General features: G+C 39.7%; 1 protein-coding gene across 1 annotated transcript in view; it reads right to left on the reverse strand.

Moving 5' to 3' along the window:
- Positions 1 to 24530, reverse strand: part of LOC307122058 (SITS-binding protein) — a 76167-nt gene extending 51637 nt beyond the window's left edge. Inside the window, exons 1-2 of the mRNA XM_079809873.1 lie at positions 23593 to 24530; positions 18584 to 18755 (exon numbers count right to left, since the gene is read on the reverse strand). Coding sequence (XP_079665999.1) covers positions 18584 to 18755; positions 23593 to 24063 — 643 coding nt within the window. The 5' untranslated portion in view covers positions 24064 to 24530. The remainder of the gene's footprint in view (positions 1 to 18583; positions 18756 to 23592) is intronic.
- Positions 24531 to 24752: the final 222 nt, after the last annotated feature.

The raw sequence follows: 24752 nt of genomic DNA on the forward strand, positions 1-24752 counted from the left end.
TTATTTTGATGGTCTCTTTTGAACATTCTGTTGACTACAAGTAACGTTGCACCTACATGTGTACTAACTCTCTCATTAGAGTAGTAGACTGGTAGGGTTAGGGTTAGAATAAGTTGAAATGTAGTCGAATGTCTGTTGGAGGAACATCACAATAAAGTTTTAGCAGATATTAAGCAGACAGTATATTAATACTCTAATGAGAGTTAGTTGAAATGTAGTTGCAAACTCACTTAAAGGATTAGTTCACTTCAAAATGAAAATGTCCTGATATTTTACTCACCCCCATCTCATCCAAGATGTTGATGTCTTTCTTTCTTCAGTGGAAAAGAAATTAAGTTTTTTGAGGAAAACATTCTAGGATTTTTATTCACATAATGGTTTTCAATTGCAACCAAAATGTTGAAGGTCCAAATCAATGCAGTTTCAAAGCGCTTTGAAGGGCTTCAGAGGCTCTGCGTGATCCCAGACGAGGAATAGGGTCTTATCTAGCGAAACGATCGGTCATTTAAAAAAAAAAAAAACGTTTTAACCTAAATTGCTCATCTTGCGCTGCTCCGCGGCCGCCAGTGATTACATTCACATCGAAAACGTCACATTAGACGTAGACGGAAGTACCGCCCCTGTATTTACAAAGCGCACATGCGAAGACTAATACATACGCCCTTTTACCGAACGATGTCGGACGATTTTGAAGTTGAAGATGGAGTGTTTTTTGGTAAAGGGCGTTTGTATTAGTCCTCGCACGTTTGGTTGGGGCGGTACTTTTGCCTACGTCTAGTGTGACGTCTCAACGTGATTGTGCAATCACGGGCGGCCGTAGATCAGCGCAAGATGAGCAATTTAGGTTAAAAAGTATATTCTTTTTTTTTTATGACCGATCGTTTCGCTAGATAAGACCCTATTCCTCGTCTGGGATCATGCAGAGTCTCTGAAGCCCTTTGAAATTGCATTGATTTGGACCTTCAAAATTTTGGTTGCAATTAAAAACCATTATGTGAAGAAAAATCCTTTGATGTTTTCCTCTAAAAAAATATTTTCTTTTCGACTGCAGAAAGAAAGACATAAACATCTTGGATGAAATGGGGGTTTTAGTAAATTATCAGAAATTTTCATTTTGAAGTGAACTAATCCTTTAAAGACAACAGAACGTTCAAATGGGAACATCAAAATTAAGCGTTACCAATACATTTTTAAAATGGAAGTTTATTGAACCTTTAGATAAAATATAACAAATTCTAAAATACTCTGTTGACAATAATATTTGACGCTTTAGTCTTTTATGTCTCATACACCGATCAGGCACAACATATTGTGTTGGTCCCGCTTTTGCTGCATAAACAGCCCTGACCCGTTGAGGCATGGACTCCACTAGACCCCTGAAGGTGTGCTGTGGTATCTGACCTCCATGGATCACACTTGTTTGTTCTGCACACCTCACAGATGCTCTGGGGAAGATCTCAGATCTGGGGAATTTGGAGGCCAAGTCAAAACCTCAAACTCGTTGTGTTCCTCAAACTATTCCTGAACCATTTTTGCTGTGTTGCAGGGCACATTATCCTGCTGAAAGAGGCCACAGCCACCAGGGCATGCCGTTTCTAAAGGGTGTACACGGTCCAACAATGCTTAGGTAGGTGGTACGTATCAAAGTAACATCCACATGGATGGCAGGACCCAAGGTTTCCCAGCAGAACATTGCCCAAAACATCACACTGCCTCCGCCGGCTTGCCTTCTTGTTTTACTTGGTAAAAAACTATCAATCAGAACAATAAACATTAAATAAATCAAAATTAAGTAATCAAAGTTTCTTAAAAAGCAAATTGCCAAAATGGATAACAGGGTAGCGAATATAGCCCAAATTTAGCTGTTACCCACTACAGAAAACCTACCATAGGATTGAATGTAAGTTTGTAGATACTGGTAAATGTATATTTGCCAAAAAGAGAATTTTGTACAATAACTTGAATGCAGTCAACCCAATTTGTGTAAAAACTGTGGTAAGGTTGGCATCAAATACAGCCATTGGATTATGTTTAAAAACAAATAGAACTTTTAATGCTGTTAATGTTTTTTAATGAACACATTTTTTTTCACTCAGTAATTGCTAGTAAACCTCACAAATAATTACAAAGAAATTACATTGAATTAAACGTAAAATTTGTATGCACAAAAAGTAGTTTTGCTCCACTTTAACTATAAGTAACACTGCAACTACATGTCAGCTGCAACTGCAACACTGCAACTCTCATTGGAGTATTAATAGACTGTGGTAGACTGTTAGGTTAGGTGTTAGGGTTTGGGGTTAATATAATAAGTTACTAATAGTCAGTAGTTGGGGAGCATCAAAAAGTGTTATCGGATATTAAGCAGACAGGCTACTAAAAGACAAATGGTACCTAAATGTTGGTATCTAAACCTCAATGTGCACTATTCTCTGTTGATTATTTGTACATTAATATTTGAGTGTTTGAGCACCATTACGTAATGTGCTGCTTTTAAAAAGTTAAGATTCATTTTTGCCTTGCGCTCAATGCGGTTTAAAATTGCCAGTAATCCCAAACACAAAGTGTTGTTGCGTTTCTTTTTGAACTGTGTAAAACTCAGTTACTGACTCTGAGTGGAATTTTGTTCTCCATCAAAATGTATTGTCTCGTTAGTTTCCTTTTCCCTTTTATATTGAAAGACTAAGAGAGAAACGTCGCTTAGATAAGATAGATTGTTTGGCAAACTTTACAAGTTCCCTCCATTTATCACTGCAGATTAGACTTGGAGAGATATGAAGGTTGCTATCATGGCTAGCGCTTATAAATAATAGCGTGTAAGGTTGTAAGGTCTGCTAAGTATCGCACCTGCTATAGACTTTGCCAAGTGAAGGAAAAAAGCCAAACTGTTCGCATACGATTATGCATTTGTTTTCTTAAAGGGCCAGTTCATGCCAAAAACTTAAATATTTTCATTATTTTCTCACCAGCATGTCGGTCCAAACCTATATGGCTTCCTTGCTTCTGAATGCAAAATATTTCGAAACATTTTCTATGCAATGTTGTTTTGGACCCCATTGATTTTCATTGTATGGACAAAAACAGTTGAAACATTCTTGAATACACAGAAGAAATAATATCATCAGGTTTGGAACATGATAGTGAATATTCAAAGTCACAAAATGAGAATTTCGGTTTAACTATTCCAATCCAAAAACACAGAAGGTACGTTTGAATGCACAAACAGGACAGAATTCACAACTCTGACTAGCCAAGAAGACAAAGTAAAAATTGAAACGGACTACATGTTTTCAGTTCTTAATTTTTTATCCTTTCTGTAATTATCCTTCTATCAAGTTATATGATACACTGTTATTATTTATTGCCGTATTTTATATGAAATAACACTAAGCATTTCCAAGAAGCATTCATTTATTGTTAAAAAATTGTTCCACTCTCTGCTCCCATCCAGGCCATATTAGGTGAAAAAAAAAGTGAGATGGGATGCTGTTATTCATCTTTGCTTTAAAGACAGAGTGGAAAATATTTCAGGAAAGCTGGTAGTAGTTACCGTGGGGAATTATTCTAAAAATAAGAGACTGCTCCCCCTCTTTTTCAACTTCTGTAGAACCCACCTTGCTCATAACTCAAGCCAAAAGTCTCTTAAACGTCAGCAAATGACAGTTATTTATTCCCCTCTGTGCAGATTCCATGTTATACACACCTTAAGAAAGGGGCCTCCAAGCTTTTGAAGGGTAAAACTCAAAGCGTCTGACTCTGGACGGATACAAAAAATTAACTTTGATTGCAAATTTACAGCCGAGAGCTGCACGATTCTGGATAAATTGAGAATCACAATTTCATTTATTTAAATGGCACCAATACCCCTTTTTATATGATGTAATATAAGTCTCTGATGTCCCCAGAGTGTGTATGTGAAGTTTTAGCTCAAAATATTCCACAGATAATTTTTTATAGCATGTTAAAATTTTCACTTTTTGGGGGTGAGCAAAAACGCGCCGATTTTGTGTGTATCCATTTAAAGGGATAGTTCACCCAAAAATGAAAATGACCCCATGATTTGCTCACCCTGAAGTCATCCTAGGTGTAAATGACATTCTTCTTTCAGACGAATACAACCGGAGTTATATTAAAAATATTCTGGCTAATCCAAGCTTCATAACGGAAGCCCAAAATTTAAAGCCCAAAAAAGTGCAACCATCTTTCATAAAAGTACTCCACATGGCTCTGGGGCGGTTAATAAAGGCCTTCTAAAGCAAAGCGATGTGTTTGTGTAAGACAAATATCCATATAAAAAGAAAGAGTGTAAATTTTGACGGCAAATTTTGATCTAGTTTTAGTTTTTTTAAATGGCATTTAGTTTTAGTCATATTTTAGTCACCTGAAGTGTTTTTAGTTTTAGTCTAGATTTAGTCGATTAATTGATTAATTAATTGAGCATTTAAGCATTACATAACCGACTGTTACTTGAATACATGTCAAAACTGACATTTTGACATAATTGTGTGTTGTTGACCGTTCAAGCGCAAAAATACACGAAAGAAAGGTCAAATAAGTTTACGTTTATTTAATTTTTTTAATTTGTTAACATTTATTTAATTTCAAGTAATTAATTTTAATAAGTTATAATAGTTAACTAAAACCATTAAAAATCTTCATAACTTTAATGTATAACCCTGATACTTTATTGAATAATATGGGTCAAATACTGTTCTTAGTCTTCCCTCCTGACTATGAATTAAATGGGAATACAATTAAATACAGTTTATTGTGTAACCAAAAACGTATATATAATGTGTGACTTTTAATTATAAACAAGCTCGAAATACACATTGACTTATTTTGAAATATCTGTGCCTTACTACTGCAGTTGCTCAAGTTCAGATGAGGGAGATGTCTGAAAGCGCTGTTGCGTGAGCCTGTAGAAGCACAACAGCATAGTTGTGTGATTTTGTTGAGCAGTGCGGTCAAGATTTGTACGTTTAAAAGTCTAGGCAACCCAAGTCTTTACCCAAGTTTACCCAATTTATATATATATATATATATATATATATATATATATATATATATATATATATATATATATATATATATATATATATATATATATATATATATAAAATTGGGTAAACTTGGGTAAAGACTTGGGTTGCCTAGACTTTTAAATATATATATATATATATATATAATATTAGTAAATTATTATTTTTACCAAAACAACATCAGAAACAAAAATAAATTTTTGTTTAACCGAAAACCAAAACTGAAAATAAAGTTTATTTAATAATCAATTAATTAATCTTGATATTTCAATTTCATAATTCATTTTGATATACACTCACCTAAAGGATTATTAGGAACACCTGTTCAATTTCTCATTAATGCAATTATCTAATCAACCAATCACATGGCAGTTGCTTCAATGCATTTAGGGGTGTGGTCCTGGTCAAGACAATCTCCTGAACTCCAAACTGAATGTCAGAATGTGAAAGAAAGGTGATTTAAGCAATTTTGAGCATGGAATGGTTGTTGGTGCCAGACGGGCCAGTCTGAGTATTTCACAATCTGCTCAGTTACTGGGATTTTCACACACAACCATTTCTAGGGTTTACAAAGAATGGTGTGAAAAGGGAAAAACATCCAGTATGCGGCAGTCCTGTGGGCGAAAATGCCTTGTTGATGCTAGAGGTCAGAGGAGAATGGGCCGACTGATTCAAGCTGATAGAAGAGCAACTTTGACTGAAATAACCACTCGTTACAACCGAGATATGCAGCAAAGCATTTGTGAAGCCACAACACGCACAACCTTGAGGCGGATGGGCTACAACAGCAGAAGACCCCTACGGGTAACACTCATCTCCACTACAAATAGGAAAAAGAGGCTACAATTTGCACGAGCTCACCAAAATTGGACAGTTGAAGACTGGAAAAATGTTGCCTGGTCTGATGAGTCTCGATTTTGTCGAGTCAGAATTTGGCGTAAAAAGAATGAGAACATGGATCCGTCATGCCTTGTTACCACTGTGCAGGCTGGTGGTGGTGGTGTAATGGTGTGGGGGATGTTTTCTTGGCACACTTTAGGCCCCTTAGTGCCAATTGGGCATCGTTTAAATGCCACGGCCTACCTGAGCATTGTTTCTGACCATGTCCATCCCTTTATGACCACCATGTACCCATCCTCTGATGGCTACTTCCAGCAGGATAATGCACCATGTCACAAAGCTTGAATCATTTCAAATTGGTTTCTTGAACTTGACAATGAGTTCACTGTACTAAAATGGCCCCCACAGTCACCAAATTTCAACTCAATGGAGCATCTTTGGGATGTGGTGGAACGGGAGCTTCGTGCCCTGGATGTGCATCCCACAAATCTCCATCAACTGCAAGATGCTATCCTATCAATATGGGCCAACATTTCTAAAGAATGCTTTCAGCACCTTGTTGAATCAATGCCACGTAGAATTAAGGCAGTTATGAAGGTGAAAGGGGGTCAAACACAGTATTAGTATGGTGTTCCTAATAATCCTTTAGGTGAGTGTATATATATAGTATATGTGACCCTGCACCACAAAACCAGTCATAAGTCTCATGGGTATATTTGTGGCAATAGCCAACAATACATTTTATGGGTCAAAATTATTGATTTTTCTTTTATGCCAAAAATGATTAGGATGTTTTTTTTTGCTATTTGATTTTGATCTCGACCAAATATTGACCTAACAAACAAAAAAAGACCCTTATGACTGGTTTTGCGGTCCAAGTTCACATACTTAATTATACTTTTATAAAATATTATATTATATTTTTCTTAATATTTTTTTCATTATTTGATAGATTGATTATGGATTTATTATTTATTTGATAGCTATTTTAACGTTAAAATGCCCATTCAATAAATCATAGATAGATAAATATTCCAAATGATTTTCAAAGTGGTTCCAAGCTAACGAGGGACAATTATTACTTGGAAACTAGCAAAATCTAAATATGTCCCCGTCTCTTTAAGAGACGATTCGGTCATCATTTTGGACTGGACATAACTTGCCTGGACACTTCAATAATGTCTCTCATCAACACAGTGGACAAGGCTACAGACATCGCATGACCGAATCTCCACATCACCAACCCGTTTAAAACCACTATCCGATTTCAAGGCCTAAATGTAAATATACAGTGCTGAAAAGTTTACCTTTGGGCTTGCCCCGGGTCACCGGCGGCTCGTTTTACAGGCCTGCACAACAACATGCCTTTTGGCTGCAGAGCGGCAACTCAGGAAAAACAATTATGTCCATTACCAACACATCGCTGAGCAATAGAAGACGAGTGCCGCGGCCACAGGCAGCTGCTGGGTCGCCTTACCAATCTGAGCCAACATGATTGTCATTGTTATGCCACTGGGCATTATATACCATGATATGTCTGTGGTTACTTGGCAACGCAAGACAGCTGCATCGGCAACATTTCTGTCTCAAAAGTGAGCCAATTAGAGAGGGGTTTGAGAGGTCTCTCCGAAATCAAGGCCATCCTCTAGCGAGGTGGAAAAGGGATTAAAATCATACGACTGTTTCGGTTGAACCACTCACAGCGTTACATAACTCTTTGTGGCCCTGTGCAAACAATGATCTAGGAAATCATAAAAGGTCTTTGTTTATATCACATGATGAATATTATGTCCTTAGCTGATGGCATGCCCTTTCGCTTTAATCTAATTCTGTTCAGCCGTCTGGGACGCAGATTACCACTTTCACCTTTCAGCTGCCGAAAGCTCACACGCAAACTTGGAAGACACCGATGTGGGTGCAAACAATGCGTCCGCACGGAAAGAGCAGCGTGACTGTGTTGAGTAAATCGGGTTATTAATTGCTGGATTGTGTGCGGGTGACGAGGTGCTGTGTGAGTGTCGGCTTTGAGTGGTAACCATGTTTAGAGACCAGCTGCCCATCCACACGAGCCTCTCATAGCACGCCTGGTGGTCCAAAGCATGAGGGGTCATCGCAACGCCCCTTCGGAAACCTTATTAACCATTTACTGAACATTTATCAAACCAGGTCCGAAACACAACAAGTGGCACCATGAATGCCATGAACCATGAACAAGTAATGCAAGCTACTTCATTTTCCCATTTATTGACTGACTGCTCTCCTGTCCCCATGCTGAGAGAAATCGTGAGTGCAGAGGCGTTGTGTGCGCCAGTGTTGTAGTCGAGACCGAGTTCAAGAGTGGTGTGCGCTGTGTGAACATGATGCTTATTGTAGATCTAGACAGGGTGCTTTCACACTTGGTTCGATTGCCTGGACCGAACCCGAGTTCGATTGCTCCCCCCTCCCCGTGCCCCCGCTGGACTGTGTTCATATTATATTATTTGGTTCCGAACCGGGGTGCGTTTGCGTCATCAAAGCAGCAGCTGTTTACCCGTTTTTTTAGTAACGACAGCGAGCGTGAAGGCGGCGAAATGCTTAGTGTTGCTCACCTCACTTTTATATTTTAGTTTTTTAACTGTTGGTTTTGTTTCTAAAGCTTCAGTACATAATGGCACTTGCGTCTATATGCCGCAAATCTACTGCAAATGCTCTAAAAAATGCTGAAGACGAGCAGAAATTAGATTTACAGCTCTCTGCTTGCAGTATGTCAGTCATGCTCGTCAGGAAAATGAGTGAAACACACAAACACACATTTTTATCAAATCATACGTCATTAATAGCGGTTCACTTCCGCGATTTAGTACGATTGCGTTCACATCAGCAGCAAACCGTACCGGAGTTCACATGAACCGTACCCCAGACCAACCTATTTAAGCGGACTCTGGTACGGTTCGCGGGTGCGCACCTGAGTTCGGAAGACCACGTTCACATCATCCAAACGTACCGAACTCTGACATCAATCGAACGCGGGTGGGCACCAAAACTGATAGTGTGAAAGCACCCTAAATGTGAACATGCATTTAGGCCGTGTGTCCACCAAAGCACTTTTATCCAGCTGAAAACACTAGGCGCTCTGATGAAAATGCCTCGCTGTGGGCGCTTGAGAGCATTTTTTTCAGTTGAGACTCTTTGCTTGTTATGATACGGAATATCCGCGGAAGTGTACAAGTATCTAATTTCACACATAGTTTGTTTCTGCATTGATTCTATATAAAAAAACGCAGATACAATGTAAAGTATTTGCTCTGGCTCTTGTTTTAAATGATTTTGTTCCTTATTCGTTGTTTTCATCTGTTGACGTTGTACAAGCAGAATGTGGCGGTTGGTCTGTGTTGTATTTGTCCCGCCCCTCCTCCACTCTGATTGGACGGCTGGGAGAAAAGAGACAGTGATGAGCGCTGTTTTACTAAATGTTGAACATTCTTCAACTCTCGGCGACCGCTAAAAAACGGCGAGTGCTCAGCGCTTGAGCGTGAAATACTCACTCAGCGTCTCGTTACACTCATGGCGTTCTAAAAACGCGGCCCTCCCATTCAAAACAATTGAATATGCCAGCCGCGTGAACAAAAACTTTTTGGTGGAAACACGGCCTTATGGTGCGTTCACACCGGACGGCAATGACGCGATTTGCGCGAGTGATTTACATGTTAAGTCAATGCAAAGACGCGAATAGACATTCTGCGGTGCGATTCGTGCGAATGAGGCGGCGCGAATGACGCGATTTGTGCGAATGACATGGCGCGAATTGTGCGTTTGACGCGTGATTCGCGTGAATGCTGCAAATCGCCCGAGTCGAAAAATCAAAACTTTGGCCAATATTCGCGCCGCGTTAACCAATCAGGAGCTTGGTCTAGTAGTGAAAACGTCTCGGTTACGTATGGTAACCCTCGTTCCCTTTCAGTCGGTCACTACGACGTACGTCGGTATTACCGACGAATTGGGATCACTTTAGAGAGCCCCTATCAGCTTTGAGATTTAGAGAACAGGCCAATGGGCCATTGGCGTGCGAGATTTGCATCTCGCGCTCCGCCCCGCGCCGCGGGTATAAACAGGAAGCGAGAGCATTGCACTGACGTCATTCACTTCGGAGCCGAACGGCGTTGATGAAGCAAGCCTGCTTTTCAAAAAGAAAGCCTATCTGCAAGAGAGATGCTCCAGAGAACGAGAAGGACGCTCTGTGTTGGCGAAAAGGCACAATCAGTGCGACCGCGTGCTCACCGCTGCATCAGCATAACAAACTGCTGTTCTCACAGCAACTGTCGGTCTGGTGAGGGCGTTTGTTTCAGTGAGCGCAAACACAGGACTGCACTTACCACCTGTGTGTTGCCGCGGTCTTCCCCTGGGTGCTTCAGCACTGTTTAAAGAGCGTTTCCTCACAAAAGAGGAACACGGGTGTGACACTGCGTCTTTTTCAAGACGTCATTCCACTCGTGCGTTTCTGGATGCGGTTGTTTCCTGTCCTGACGGCCACGATCCCTCTCGCATAAACATGTTGAGACTGTTCGTGGGTGATCCGTGTTCTCTCAGGGGAACGGGATCACGTCGACGCGCTGGTCATCTCGCCTTCCGCGTGAGGGTTTGAGTGTTTGAGTGTTCAGCGCGCCGTGTGCCGTCTAGCTGCCGAGTGACAGCGCGGGTTGCCACGGCAGCTCAGCGCGCGTCACTCGGCGGCTACGCATGTTGAGACTGTGTTTGTGGGTGGTCTATGCTCTCTAATGAGAGCATAGCCACGTCGGCGCGCTGTTCGTCTTGCCTTTTTCATAAGGGCTTGAGTGTTCAGCGCGCCGTGTGCCGTCTCACGGCCACGCCCACTGTCTCACATGTCTGCTGGTAGCTTACAGATGGGATTGCTGGTCCTAAAAAATAAATAAATAAATAAATAAAATAATAAAAAAAAAGGACCTAGCGTTTCGCTTGGGGCTCTAGCAGAGGACAGATGTCAATCGCTGCATCGGAGAGAGGGCTGTTATGTGTTGAAAATGAAGATGATGCTGAGATTCCCACCGTAATAGTGGGCGCTCGTGCTGAATCCGATTCATACTCGACAGCCATGCTTTCCCGGGTGGCTGAGGCATAGTGCAACGCATAATTCGCCTTGCCTGCCCCTTGCCTTTCCCGGATGTGCATTGGAAGGCTTTTGCATTATGGAACCATTGGTGCCAAAATATGGAACACCAATAGGGCCATAATCTGTGTAAAGTTGTCCTCTCTCTCACTACCCTCATCGGTGGGGTGGCAGTGCCACTGGCAGGCCACCTCCGCCCTGCTTAGGGCATGAGGGTAGTTCTCAGCCGAGGTTGAGCTGCGCACAGCGCTGGCCCTTGGCTAGACGATGTCCAGAAACACCATTGACCCGGATTTGGTTCAGGACTGTTCTTCCCCCGGAGGAGGGCCGGGTAAAAACCATTAGTAATTCTGTTCCGCCACTGGGGTTAAAAACAGCCAGTGGTACCCAAAAATATATATATATATAAAAAATAAAAATAAAAAAGAGAAGAACAGTTCCAATATCTCTGGGTCAGTGGCGGAACAGAATTACTAATGGTTTTTACCCGGCCCTCCTCCGGGGGAAGAACAGTACCGAACCAAATCCGGGTCAATGGTGTTTCTGGACATCGTCTAGCCAAGGGCCAGCGCTGTGCGCAGCTCAACCTCGGCTGAGAACTACCCTCATGCCCTAAGCAGGGCGGAGGTGGCCTGCCAGTGGCACTGCCACCCCACCGATGAGGGTAGTGAGAGAGAGGAAAACTTTACACAGATTATGGCTCTATTGGTGTTCCATATTTTGGCACCAATGGTTCCATAATGCAAAAGCCTTCCAACGCACATCCGGGAAAGGCAAGGGGCAGGCAAGGCGATTTATGCGTTGCACTATGCCTCAGCCACCCGGGAAAGCATGGCTGTCGAGTATGAATCGGATTCAGCACGAGCGCCCACGATTATAGTGGGAATCTCAGCATCATCTTCATTTTCAACACATAACAGCCCTCTCTCCGATGCAGCGATTGACATCTGTCCTCTGCTAGAGCCCCAAGCGAAACGCTAGGTCCTTTTTTTTTATTATTTTATTTATTTATTTTTTAGGACCAGCAATCCCATCTGTAAGCTACCAGCAGACATGTGAGACAGTGGGCGTGGCCGTGAGACGGCACACGGAGCGCTGAACACTCAAGCCCTTATGAAAAAGGCAAGACGAACAGCGCGTCGACGTGATCCCGTTCCCCTGAGAGAACACGGATCACCCACGAACAGTCTCAACATGTTTATGCGAGAGGGATCGTGGCCGTCAGGACAGGAAACAACCGCATCCAGAAACGCACGAGTGGAATGACGTCTTGAAAAAGACGCAGTGTCACACCCGTGTTCCTCTTTTGTGAGGAAACGCTCTTTAAACAGTGCTGAAGCACCCAGGGGAAGACCGCGGCAACACACAGGTGGTAAGTGCAGTCCTGTGTTTGCGCTCACTGAAACAAACGCCCTCACCAGACCGACAGTTGCTGTGAGAACAGCAGTTTGTTATGCTGATGCAGCGGTGAGCACGCGGTCGCACTGATTGTGCCTTTTCGCCAACACAGAGCGTCCTTCTCGTTCTCTGGAGCATCTCTCTTGCAGATAGGCTTTCTTTTAGAAAAGCAGGCTTGCTTCATCAACGCCGTTCGGCTCCGAAGTGAATGACGTCAGTGCAATGCTCTCGTTTCCTGTTTATACCCGCGGCGCGGGGCGGAGCGCGAGATGCAAATCTCGCACGCCAATGGCCCATTGACCTGTTCTCTAAATCTCGAAGCTGATAGGGGCTCTCTAAAGTGATCCCAATTCGTCGGTAATACCAACGTACGTCGTAGTGACCGACTGAAAGGGAACTAAACTAAACTTGGGGACACTAAATTTTTCAACTAAACATCGAAGTAAATGAATTAATAAACTAAATTAACCATATAAACTAAATTACTGATCTAATTATTGATCTAAAGCCCACACTGTCACTGTATGATAATTGAAATGAACTGATGACATCAGCGTTTTCTCCAGAATGGCTAGACGGCTGAATAAAATGATGCTGCATTATTTTCCTGTTTAACACTGTAAAGCTGCTTTGAAACAATCTACATTGTTAAAAGCGCTATATAAATAAAGTTGACTTGACAACAATGAGAAGAAAATCTGTATATTAATATCTGGTTAAGACAATATGATTATCACTGTGATGACATTAAAATACATGAAACACAACCCAGTCTCTTTTTGTTAAATGCAAGTTTATGTTTGATCAATAAGACAAAAGTATAAGTAAAAGGTATAATAAGCTATAGAAATAATTCAGTCAAACATTCAAAGTCAGTGCTAGTCAGCTACAACTGTAACGTAAAGTTATAGCCTAAAAATAAAAAAGTAATGAAACTTCACTTTGCCCTCAGCCTAAACGATTTGCCAGGGAACAAATTATAGATCCATGAGACCAAAGATCGGCCGTTACATCTACACAAGACGAATTATAGCTCGAGACACCAGAGACACATCAGAGCCAGCGGCAGATGGCAGAAGGACTAGCCAAGGAAAGGCTACTCTCGCCGGGCTAAACGAGCGCAGAGTGTCGCTGATCCACTGGAGCTCACAACTCCGAAAACGGCAGATAAAATGTTCAAATAGGCACTCTTTTTATAAAGAAACCACAGATTTGAGCTTTAAACAACTACATTATTGTCTGAAAAAGTCTTAAAACTACGTTTTGTCACACATTAACAGTAGTATTTTAACAAAAAAGACGTGTAAACACAGCCCATGTCAGCCATTTCTCAACGAGACGAGCCGGCTGGCAGAAGCTACTCCCATGACGCGAATTCTGTGTCAGAAGCGTAAAGTGCCGCAGCACCACCTTGTGTACCGGGAGTACCATCTACTGAATTTGCACGTTCACTCGGCGCATCGCCAGTGAAAATCGCTTGGGTGTGAACACTCAAGACGCGCCGAAAAACGTCTCGAAAAACGCTGGCGATAAGCGCGCGATATTCGTCCCGGTGTGTACAGGCCTTTGAAGCTTATTCATGTCACATTTGGTGTGAAAAGGCCCAGTGGTGGGCACAGACCTCCGCTGGGGGAGGAGGGGCAGGTCCCCCTTGGTTGAAATCACACTTTACTATTAGCGATTAAAGGGGAAGGGGCTCAAGACCCGCATTTACACCACTGAAAGGGCCTTTACATTTTCAAAATAGAGCAAGCCCAGCCCTAGTGAGAAAATGCAACACAAAAGTAATGAAATGCAGTAAAATAATGCAATTAGTTACTTTTTAGGGAGTAACACAATATTGGAACGCATTACTTTTAAAAGGAACCCAACACTGGTTACTACTAGAAGTAGCCTATGTGTTACAATGTTGTGTTACTTATTCTAAAAAGTTAAAGGAAATCCTGCACACTATCTATACTTGCAAAATATATAAAAACTTTGTTATTAGCAGTTCGTTTAGGTCTCATGACCTACATCAGGCATATACTTTTGAGATTTTGAGATTTTGCGATGGTAAATGTCAATTAACTGTGTTACTTATTCTACAAAATAACTAATCCACTGAAATCCACTTTTTATGTTTTGTTTGTTTTGTGGTGTTACCAGCTGCAATTCGCAAACAAAGAGATCCACTACAAAAGATCCACTGAAAAGCTCTGTTTGTTTTGCTTTTTGCTTTTTGTTTTGTGTTTCTTTTTATTTTGTTTAGTTTCGTTCTGTTTTGTTTTGTTTGTAAAAGCAGTAATCTACAAGCTCCAAAGTGGAACCGCTACAAAAGATCCACTGAAATGCTCTGTTTGTTTTGTTTTGTTTTGTTTTGTTTTGTTTTGTTTTGTTTTGTTTTGTTTTGTGTTTTCTTTTCTTTTGTTTTGTTTCGTTCTGTTTTGTTTTATCGTTTGTAAAAGCAGTAATCTACAAGCTCCAAATTTGAACCACTACAAAAGATCCACTGAAATGCTCTGTTTGTTTTGCATTTTGTTTTGTTTTGTTTTGTTTTGTTTTTTGTGTTTTGTTGTTTGAACAAAAATACAAATACACACACATTCATGTTTATATTTAAGAAATATTTGTATGTATATACTGTATATACATTTATATAATCTATAATATATATAAATATAAATGTTTTATATATAAAAAATAATATTTTTTTCTTAAATATATACATGCTTTTGTGTGTATTTATATATAAATAATAATTAACAGAGTACACACACATATATTATGTAAACACAAACTTTTATTTTGGATGCGATTAATCGCGATTCATCTTTTGACAGCCCTAATATTATTGGTATAATATATGAGCTGACAGAAAAAAAAGAGGCAATGTGATCAGGAAATGACATGAGGTGAATTTACATTTTTTTTGCTATTTTTTAAAACTAATTAAAAAAAAATACAGACAGGTCTTATTTGACCAATCCTGCAATAAGTTGATAAATTCAACATTGATGTTCTGCTTCAATTAGAATTATTTTATTACATTTTTTATTCAACTCATGGACCATACCACTTTACAGAACACAGTTTTGAACTCCTTCATCTTAAAGTGATTGACGAAGTGTTGTAGTGATGGGTGGCAGGACCTCCTATCTTTACACAGGTAATCTGAAGGTCTTCTCGAGGGGGCCATGGGGCTCTTCGTCACCTTCTTGACCTTACAGATTCTTAGAATACCACATGGTCAATTCTAGGAATTGGTTTCATGGTGGTTTCAAACTTCCTTCACATGTCAATAATGAGACATGCATCTGGGAAGCTTGAATTTTATAGCTTTTTCCAGCTCAAGGCATTGACGTAGGCATTGACGTTGGTCAACGTTGTCCGGATGTTAATTGTACATATAAGCAACTGGCGAGTAATGAGAGTGATTTACATTTCACAAACCTTAAAACACAAAACATACTTAACCCTTAAATGCATGAATGTTTCGCCAATCATTAATACATATTCGGGTCTTTAGCGACCCGGATCTATATCTAACACGGAAGGATTTCTACTTGTCGCGATAATATAACATTTTCAGCATCTTCAAAATCCATATTTTGGTCGCTGACAGCTTCTTCACCAGATCCACCATCAAGTGACAGTGACACTAATATTTGATTGCGTTCAGTTCTTGCTCTGCAGTAAATCTCTGAACCATTTAATTTTTTGCTGATTCTTCCTATTCTTTTGTTTTCTGTCTGCGCTAACTATGAGTGAAACGTCACTTCATCAGTGTGTATCAGACATTGCCACCTTGTGAATAAAGGTGAATTGCACTTATTCAGTCATCAAAGATTAAATTATTGTTGTGCAGAAAAATTATACTTACACTGTTACACACCTCGGGTCATTAGTGACCCTAAACAATTATTTTACAAAAAATGAATGGGAAAACAGGCCTTCTTTTATAATTTTATTATTGTATTTATCTTCTTGTCATATTGTTTAGAATGAATTGATTGAGGAATAATTAGGTTGATGTCTAACTTAAAAAATTATAAAAAATGAGGGTAGTGAATGACATCCGGGTCACTAAAGACCCGAGGTATGCGTTTAAGGGTTAATTTCGAGACAGATTCACTCTCTGACCGATTCAATGAGTTCATTCAGTATAGGATTCATTAAATTGATTCAAACCAGTAACTAACATGAACTAACAATGAGCAATACATCTGTTGCAGTATTTATTAATCTTTGTTAATGTTAGTTCATAAAAGTTCAGTTGTTCATTGTTTGTTCATGTTAGTTCACAGTGCATTAACTAATACCACATTTGATTTTAATAATGTATTAGTAAATGTTGAAATTAACAATAAACAAGATTAATAAATGCTAGGGGTGTAACGGTACACAAAACTGACGGCTCGGTACATACCTCGGTTTTGAATTCACAGTTTGGTTTGGGTTTCGGTACAGCCCAAAATTTTTTTTTATTAATTTTTTTTTCAACAGTGGTTTACTGAAAAAATTGTGTCTCTCCTTAAATGAATTCAATTATTAATTGAATTATAACTTAAGTTTCTTAAATATAATGCTGCAAACTATATAGGGAGCCCTTACTTGCACATTACTATAATATTAAAGGATAGAGCCCAAACTATTAGCCTAAATTCAGTTGCAATTTATTTTTAAATATAATAATCAACACTCATAAGCTTCACATAAGGCAGTTTTTGCAATAACTTCTAAATCTAATTATAACTTTTTTTTTCATCCAATTCGTTGTTGAAATATAATCATTTCTACACAGTGGCTGTCATTTTCATGACAGGTTTATTTTAACATACATTAAATAATCAAGACATCACTAACAGGTTAAGTAGAATATAATGAATATATAGGCTAATATAGTGCATATTTTTTGCGAAAGAGTTCCTTTCTCTTGTGAACTAACAGCTGAGCACACTAAATGACTTCTGAGGTAAATGTGATGCTACGTGACATAGTTTACAAGCTGTTTTATTGACGTTTTTCCGTGGTTTAAACACAGACTGAGCAATTACACGACATATGATATGTTTCAGTAAGTTGTAATGTATCCTCGACATACCTTAAGATATTAATTCATGTTTATTCTCTCGCCTCGCACCGCCGCTTGAAGTTGAACTAACGCTCCTATACAGTGATCAGTCACGTCACATTAAAGAGAATCAAAACGGCATTTATCATTTTAATTTCGTGATAAAATGGACTGAATACTTAATATGTTCGTGTGGGAACTCAGATTGAAGTGTGTTCCGCGATTAAAACTAGCCGACTGTTAAAGATAAAGATATAAAGACACATGTGCACCGAACCGAAAGCCCTGTACTGAAACGGTTCGGTACGAATACGTGTCCCGGGCCGTTACACCCCTAATAAATGCTGTAGAATTGTTGATAATTCTTAGTCCATGTTAACTAATTAAACCTTATATATGTTAAGTGTTACCAAAAATAATAATACATTTTGCTATAGAACTGCAGATTTAAAAACAAGAATTATTAAATATATTGAATCAATATGAACATTTTGAAAACAAAATGTTGTACACTGTAAAAAAATTTGCTGCCTTAAACTTTTAAGTACAATCAACTTTAATGTGTAAGTAATTTCAACTTAAATTACATTAAACTGACTTAAAATTAATGAGTTGAATCTGTGTAACTTACAAAAAAGTTGAAAATTGTTCAACTTATTTTGATTAGTTGTAAATTAGCAATGTAAAAACATGTTGTCATAACTTATTGATTATATAATTCTTTACAGTGTAGTATTCTTAAATAAATTTTAAAAAATTGAATAATGTTTGATTTCACTACATCTGTCTGTAAACACACCTCCAATCAGACATAAACACAATGGTTATTTAAATCTGCCTCTGAGATTGTTTGCCTAATTAACTCTCTATATAAACATCAGGCATCTGCTGACAAATACCAACAGGTTCAGACTCAAGTCCGATGTCCTTTGTTTTGCAATCTTTCATCAAGCAGAAGCAACCATCTGTATTGTGTTACACTGTCTATGTACAGTAGGTCCCCGTGATCTCAGGGCCCGTGACTGTTTTGAATGGTGTACATAGTCACAAGTAAATACATGTTCGGACTGGTCAACAATGTGTGAAAGGACAGGGTGGCCAAATTTGGCCGAGGGGGTTAGTGACACGGAGCTCCTCTTTGCTTACCTGAGGATCCCAGGAAGTAGCGCTCTAAAACTGATCCGAAGCCAGAAGGGTTGTCCCTAAGGTCGCTGACTGTGAAGGGCTGCATGGAAATGTTGGCATCGTTTATCGGCCAGTTGAGCGCATGGACACTGGCTCCTCCGTACCATGAAATATTCACCATGGAAAAACAATCCTGAGAGAGAGAGATAGATAGGATGACTATCCTTAAAATGTATCATTATGGTCCATCTATATACCATAGCTTGATCGTTTATTGCATGTGAAAGTACTTATACATTTATTGATTGAGCAAAATCTGGACATGAATATCCAGCTAAGAAGCTTTTGGCTCTCATAAGACATAAAACAGGTGCAGAACATCTAAAAGTCCAAGGATTGGACTGAACATTGTGTTCTTAGGCTTAAATCTGAAATAACACATGACAGAGCATTACTGAGGTATGAAATGTGTGAAATGAAGGGATTAAACTAGAACACTTCCTACTGCTTTAGGTCCTCTCTGAACAAAGAAAGACCTCAGTCGGATATCTGTGAATACATGATCTTTCAGTCTGGTGAACTTTAAACCCTGCTTTAAAAATGTTTTTGGCAGGTAAAAAGGCAAAGTGAATGTGTTTTATTAATAACAATATATACCCCATAGTAAAAAACAAATAAGAAGAGAACCAATTGTATTATTTAAAAATCACAGTCACATACAAGCCACTAATTAAATAATGAATTAAAAAAAGTTAAATAAAGATAAATACTGCAAACAAACAGCTACACTCAAAAAAGACTTGTTGAATTTACTCAAAAAGCAGCATCAAGTTAGCCTGGATGCCAGCCGAATTTAGCCCCGCCCACAAAATGTTTTGCTCGGGCAATTCGGTCTGGACTCGCTCCATAGAGGAGGAATTATGCCCGAACAGAAACTGTTCGGACCAATGAAATTGTCAGGGCGGGCTTTAGACGATGATGGACAGATGATCAACAGTAACGTAATCATCCACGTCATCGAAGGCTCTTGGGTTGAATTTGCTCTATTCCCTTATCCTTTAAGGCCCGGGTATACTTCACTTACCGCGCCCGGACGCGTCACGCGCGCAGTCCTGTCCGCGCGTCTTTCAAAGTATACTACACAACGGATGCGCGCGGAGGATCGCGTTCGATACATGCGCAGTAAAAAAGTGTCTATGCTCCACCAGACATCGGAGGGCAGCACTGAGTCCTGTCATCAACGGGACATTCGCTGGGCATGATCGGAGAAGAACTGTAGTGCATCCACCATTGCTACATAGTTTGGAAGAAACACTGAAGAATCAACAATTCTCTCTTTTTTTTTCCAAGCGTGTTGTTTTTAAACCGGTCTTTGCACACTCTTCTTCGACGGCTGAACACTGTGCTCAATACTGTGTTTATTGCCACCTAGTGGACTCTTCTGTACTGCTGGCGCATGCGCTGTTGCACGCGGACCGTCCGCGCAGTCACAAAATTTGGGCTGCGCGCGGACGGGGTGTGCGGCCGGCCGCGAGCCCTCCGAGTGACGAAAATTACGTCATGCGGGCGGTGCACGAACGCGGACGGCCGAAGTATACCCGGGCCTTAAACGGAGAACTTGTTCGTATATGCGTACACCTTCACTATTTCTCTCAGAAACGATGATCGTGTTGGTAAGTACTCTGTGTATCCTTAAATTATTTTATTACTGCCAAAGATCGTTTACACTCATGTTTTTCTTGTAACGTTACTTAATCATGCGTGCGTGCAGACAGGGTTTCCAAGTGTTTTTGCAATGTCGCGCACAATTGCTACTCAAAACGTTTGGTTGGCAAAATATGTTATTTTGGCAAGGTTGCCTGCTAAAATTCGCATTCCTGGGTTTATATAATCACATAATTGGGGTCGCTTCAACCCGGGGACATGGAGAAAAACACGGACTTGGTAACAGTGCAGTTGAGTTCTGTTGACATTTGACAACTAACGTTACGCGTCGCTCCGTTGCTCTGATTGGTTGTGGGTCTATCCAATTGAGGTCTTTCCTGGCTCGGTTGAAACACGCCCCATAATCAAAGCTCAATGGAGCGGTACCAGACTCAAATTCTGACTAGAATTGAGTATGGCCACGCCAGGCTAGCATCAAGTGGTTCCATGCAACTATAGGAGGATCTTTGTTGACATCTTTGTACGCATGCGCGAGTGGTTGTGTGGCAACAAAACAAACAGTATGGCGGGCTGTAAAGACGCGACGAGCACTTTCAAGAGAGTTAGCGGGCGAAATCCACAATATATAAGCACTTTAACATCTGAAGACCGGAGGAGGTTTGGAGAGAAGCTCAAAATTTGTATTGGTGACAAAATTGAAGTTATTCAAAGCCCATATGAGATCTGGCATGACAAAAAACGTTGGTCCGACTCGCCCGTGTCTTGGCCACCAATCTGCTGGGGAGACATTTATTCTTATTTAATAGAAACCTCTGGACCCTTCACTCATAAAAGATTAAAGGCTTTCAAAAGTCTGGAGGCCTATGATTTTGTTTCTCGCAAAGTTGGGCCGATCTTTTCTGCCAAACAGAAAGCAGTGATCGTGCTAAAAGCAGAGGTTAGACCTGGCCAAGCAGAGTCACAGCGTGATTCGCATCTCCCGTGGGTGATCGCCAAAGAGAACGGCGAAATAATCACTGCTCACTGCGACTGCAAAGCCGGTTAAGTCTTCATTGATCAGTGTTCTTATTTACTTATTTATTGAAAATGTAGTGACTGTTGTACCAATTCAATTGTGTTCAGTGTGAGACTTTCAATGGCGTCTGTACTAATTAGTACACACTAACTAGACACCTGAATCAGAACGCGAAAACATATGACTCGGTTGATTTGACTCAGTTTTATTTATTTTTTATTTATTCAATCTTCTATAAATACATAGTCACTAAGACTTACCATGAACAAAATGTGCCTCACAAACTCGATCAGAAGCTGCAGGAATCCAGGCTTTCTTCGGAGCGTCCAGGTTCAATCGCCTAATTGCACGCAACTATTTCTTTCGTTTTTCGCTATCCTTTTCGGAGAGAATTCGAAAATACTTTTTATCAGTCCCCCAACGAGCCGTACAATCGACCACACAGCAAGAGTGAACCATCCTCTTCTCTAAATCCTCCTCCAAACGTGCAAAACAATCAAATTACAGGTATCTAGCGGTATTTCTTGCCACACGACTCCCATGATGCAACGCGACAAACATAAACAATGACGTCACAAAAGATCCGCCTATATTGAGTAATTTTTACGTATAACAATTTAGTTATATGAACAAAAATAATTCAAGTAAAGCTGACAAAACCATCTGATTTTGTCACTGTTACATAATATTTATATGTGCAGTTTACTTAATAATGTTATGTTAAACTTATAAAATTGAATTATGTTAGGTGAACACATTTATCGGTTTAATTTACCTTATTAAATTAACTACTTGTAAGTGGAAAACTATTAAATAACAACAAGAATATTTTTAGAAACAAAACGCAAAAATAACTCATTGGACAAACTTAATTTAATTGAGGGCAGGAATTCCATCCAATAAATGTGTGTATATGAGTGCCCACAGCCTAAACACAGGCATTATTACAGAAATTCAATTTAAATTACAGAAATTCCTCTAAATGTCCAACATAACTGAACATTAAACACTAACATAAACTAACAACATCCCTTTACTGAAAAACAAATAAAATAACACTTTAATCCCTAAATTGACTCTCCTAATGTAGTCACTTGCAAAGCATGCTGGGAACTACAGATCCACTGCTCAGTTTGTTCGTTTCACTCAGCAATGTTAAGTTGGCTGAACAAACACTTAATAAGTAAACCTGACAATACTCATTTTTAATAGAAACAACTCAGTAAATTTAAGTTCATGTAGTTACATGAGTTTTTTAAGTAATGTGAACAAGGATGATTTGAGTGTTAAAGTTATTTTTTTGTGTATTCAGATGTTAGCTATAGCCTATTCTCATTCTGTGAAACAAGAAAACACTTTATAATAATTTGTATAATAAGGGGGTCTGACTCACTTAATACTAAAAGTCCTAAAGGAAGTCAAAACAAAAAGATTAAGGTATTAAAAGGAGATATTTTAGGACAGACCATGCGGAGGATAAAGCAATTTGGAGAATGGATGAATTGTACATGTAATCATATTTTTCAATTATTATTAAATTTGGAACATTTTAGTATTCACAAAAATGAGATTACAAGTCAGGGTGCGTATTTTCTTCGGGCGATAAATAAACCGTAGCGAACAAAAAATTGCGTTTCGCCGAGGTAACCATACTAGCAACAACTCTGTAAAAAATTATATGATCAATAAGTTATGACAATATGTTTTTTACATTGTTTTAACTCATCAAAATAAGTTTATCTTAAGTTATACAAGAGTTACAAGATTAACTTAAGTTATACAAGATACAACCCTTTTTTATAGGTCAGTTTAACGTAATTTTAGTTGAAATGACTTAAACATCCAAGTTGATTGTACTTAAAATTTCAGGCTGCAACTTTTACAGTGAATAGTAACGTTAATATAGACTATAATGCATTGCGAGGATGGTCATTATCAGTTATTGATTTGCATATTACATTATTATTTATTTTTTTAATTATTTTTCATTACATTATTTCAGGAAAATGTAGTGTTTTGTTTAACAGACTTTAAGTTAACATTTAGTTGTGTTTGGTTTCCGTGGGAAATTTCCTATCGAACTTTTTGAAAGCCAAACGCGCTAAAAGTCACTGCAGAATTCTCACATTCTTACCATTTAAATTGGTTCTTGGGTTGGGTATAAAAGATATTGATGTTACACGGTTCTTCAAATCATAAGTGCGGGGGAAACAAATACGACGATTCTGTCGCTAAAGAGAATGCGGTTAATTTTGTGGAGCTTAATTATTTTTTTCATAAACATCAGGCAATAAACTATTTTGGTTCTATTTGAAACATTTTCAAGAGTGACTTTCTAATGGCGTTTTACCTTCAAATCCACATGGCAGTGAATTGGAGTCCAGGTGACACTGTAGCACTCCGTATCCGAGTCCTCCTCCGACTCCAAAGATATCTTCACCTCAGCGACCGAATCCCAAGTGTAGCAGAACTCGGTTTTGTTAAGCCAGCACATGTTCCTCACGAACGGAACCTCAATGTCAGTGTTCCCCACGTTCTCCACGTCTATCTCCGCAAACGTCTTGTCCTCAGTCAGTGTCTGTATGACCAGAGTTTGCGTCCGTCTCTCCCAAATGAGCCCACTAAAGCTCCCCTTCAGGATCCAGTTCTTGTTGGGCTGATCCACAACTTGCCAATAAATGATCCCAATTGTCATGACAAAAAAGACAGCAACTCCCAAGCAAGCAATAGCCCCCTTCCAGGTCTCGTTCATCTCTTTCAACCCCGTGTCCCATGTCACCTCTGGGATTGGACTTGGGTTCCTGTTGCGAGTGTGTGGCATGGTGATTTCAAAAAGAAGAAAAAAGAATCTAATCGAAAGTTATGATAAGAAGTAACAATCTCTCTGCTAAAACATACAGAATCGTCATCATGTCCCGGTCCTTCACGGTAACGCGTTCGATTGTCTGTGAATGTGAATTCTTGAATTGGATCTAATTGCGTTGCTGCGCGCACCGGCCGCCGGTCATCAACGGATCCAGGTCAAGTTCTCCAAACAGAATCATTCCAGAATAAATCAGAAATGTAATGCATGCTGCTTCAAGTGCAATAGGAAGTTTAAAGCATTGATCGCAGAAGAGTGAGCAGCCTTACCCGGGTTTGGCAGCAATGCCTACAAATAGCTCCTCAGCGGCTTATTTGCTTGGCCTGCACTTTTGCGCGCTGGCGTGACGTAACTCCATACTGCTTCTTCAGAAAGGTAAAAGAGAAAGTGATTAGGCGTGCTTTGCGATTACCGGGGCCCCCGGTAAGGGGCCGGACAGAGCGCAGTGTGTGGTGAATCACCCATTTTTACTATCTGAGTGCACGCGCTTGGCATTTGGAGACGCGCGTTCAGTGATTGACTCGCATATATAAACGCGCAAGAACGCGCATCAACCTTGCACACAATGTCTCAGCGTCCTATAACCGTTTAAGCAGGTGCACCAAGTATTACTCGCAAACTTTTCACCAGAGGAAAGCTGAAAATAT

Source organism: Gobio gobio (assembly GCF_949357685.1).
Source record: "Gobio gobio genome assembly, chromosome: 25".
NCBI lineage: Eukaryota > Metazoa > Chordata > Actinopteri > Cypriniformes > Gobionidae > Gobio > Gobio gobio.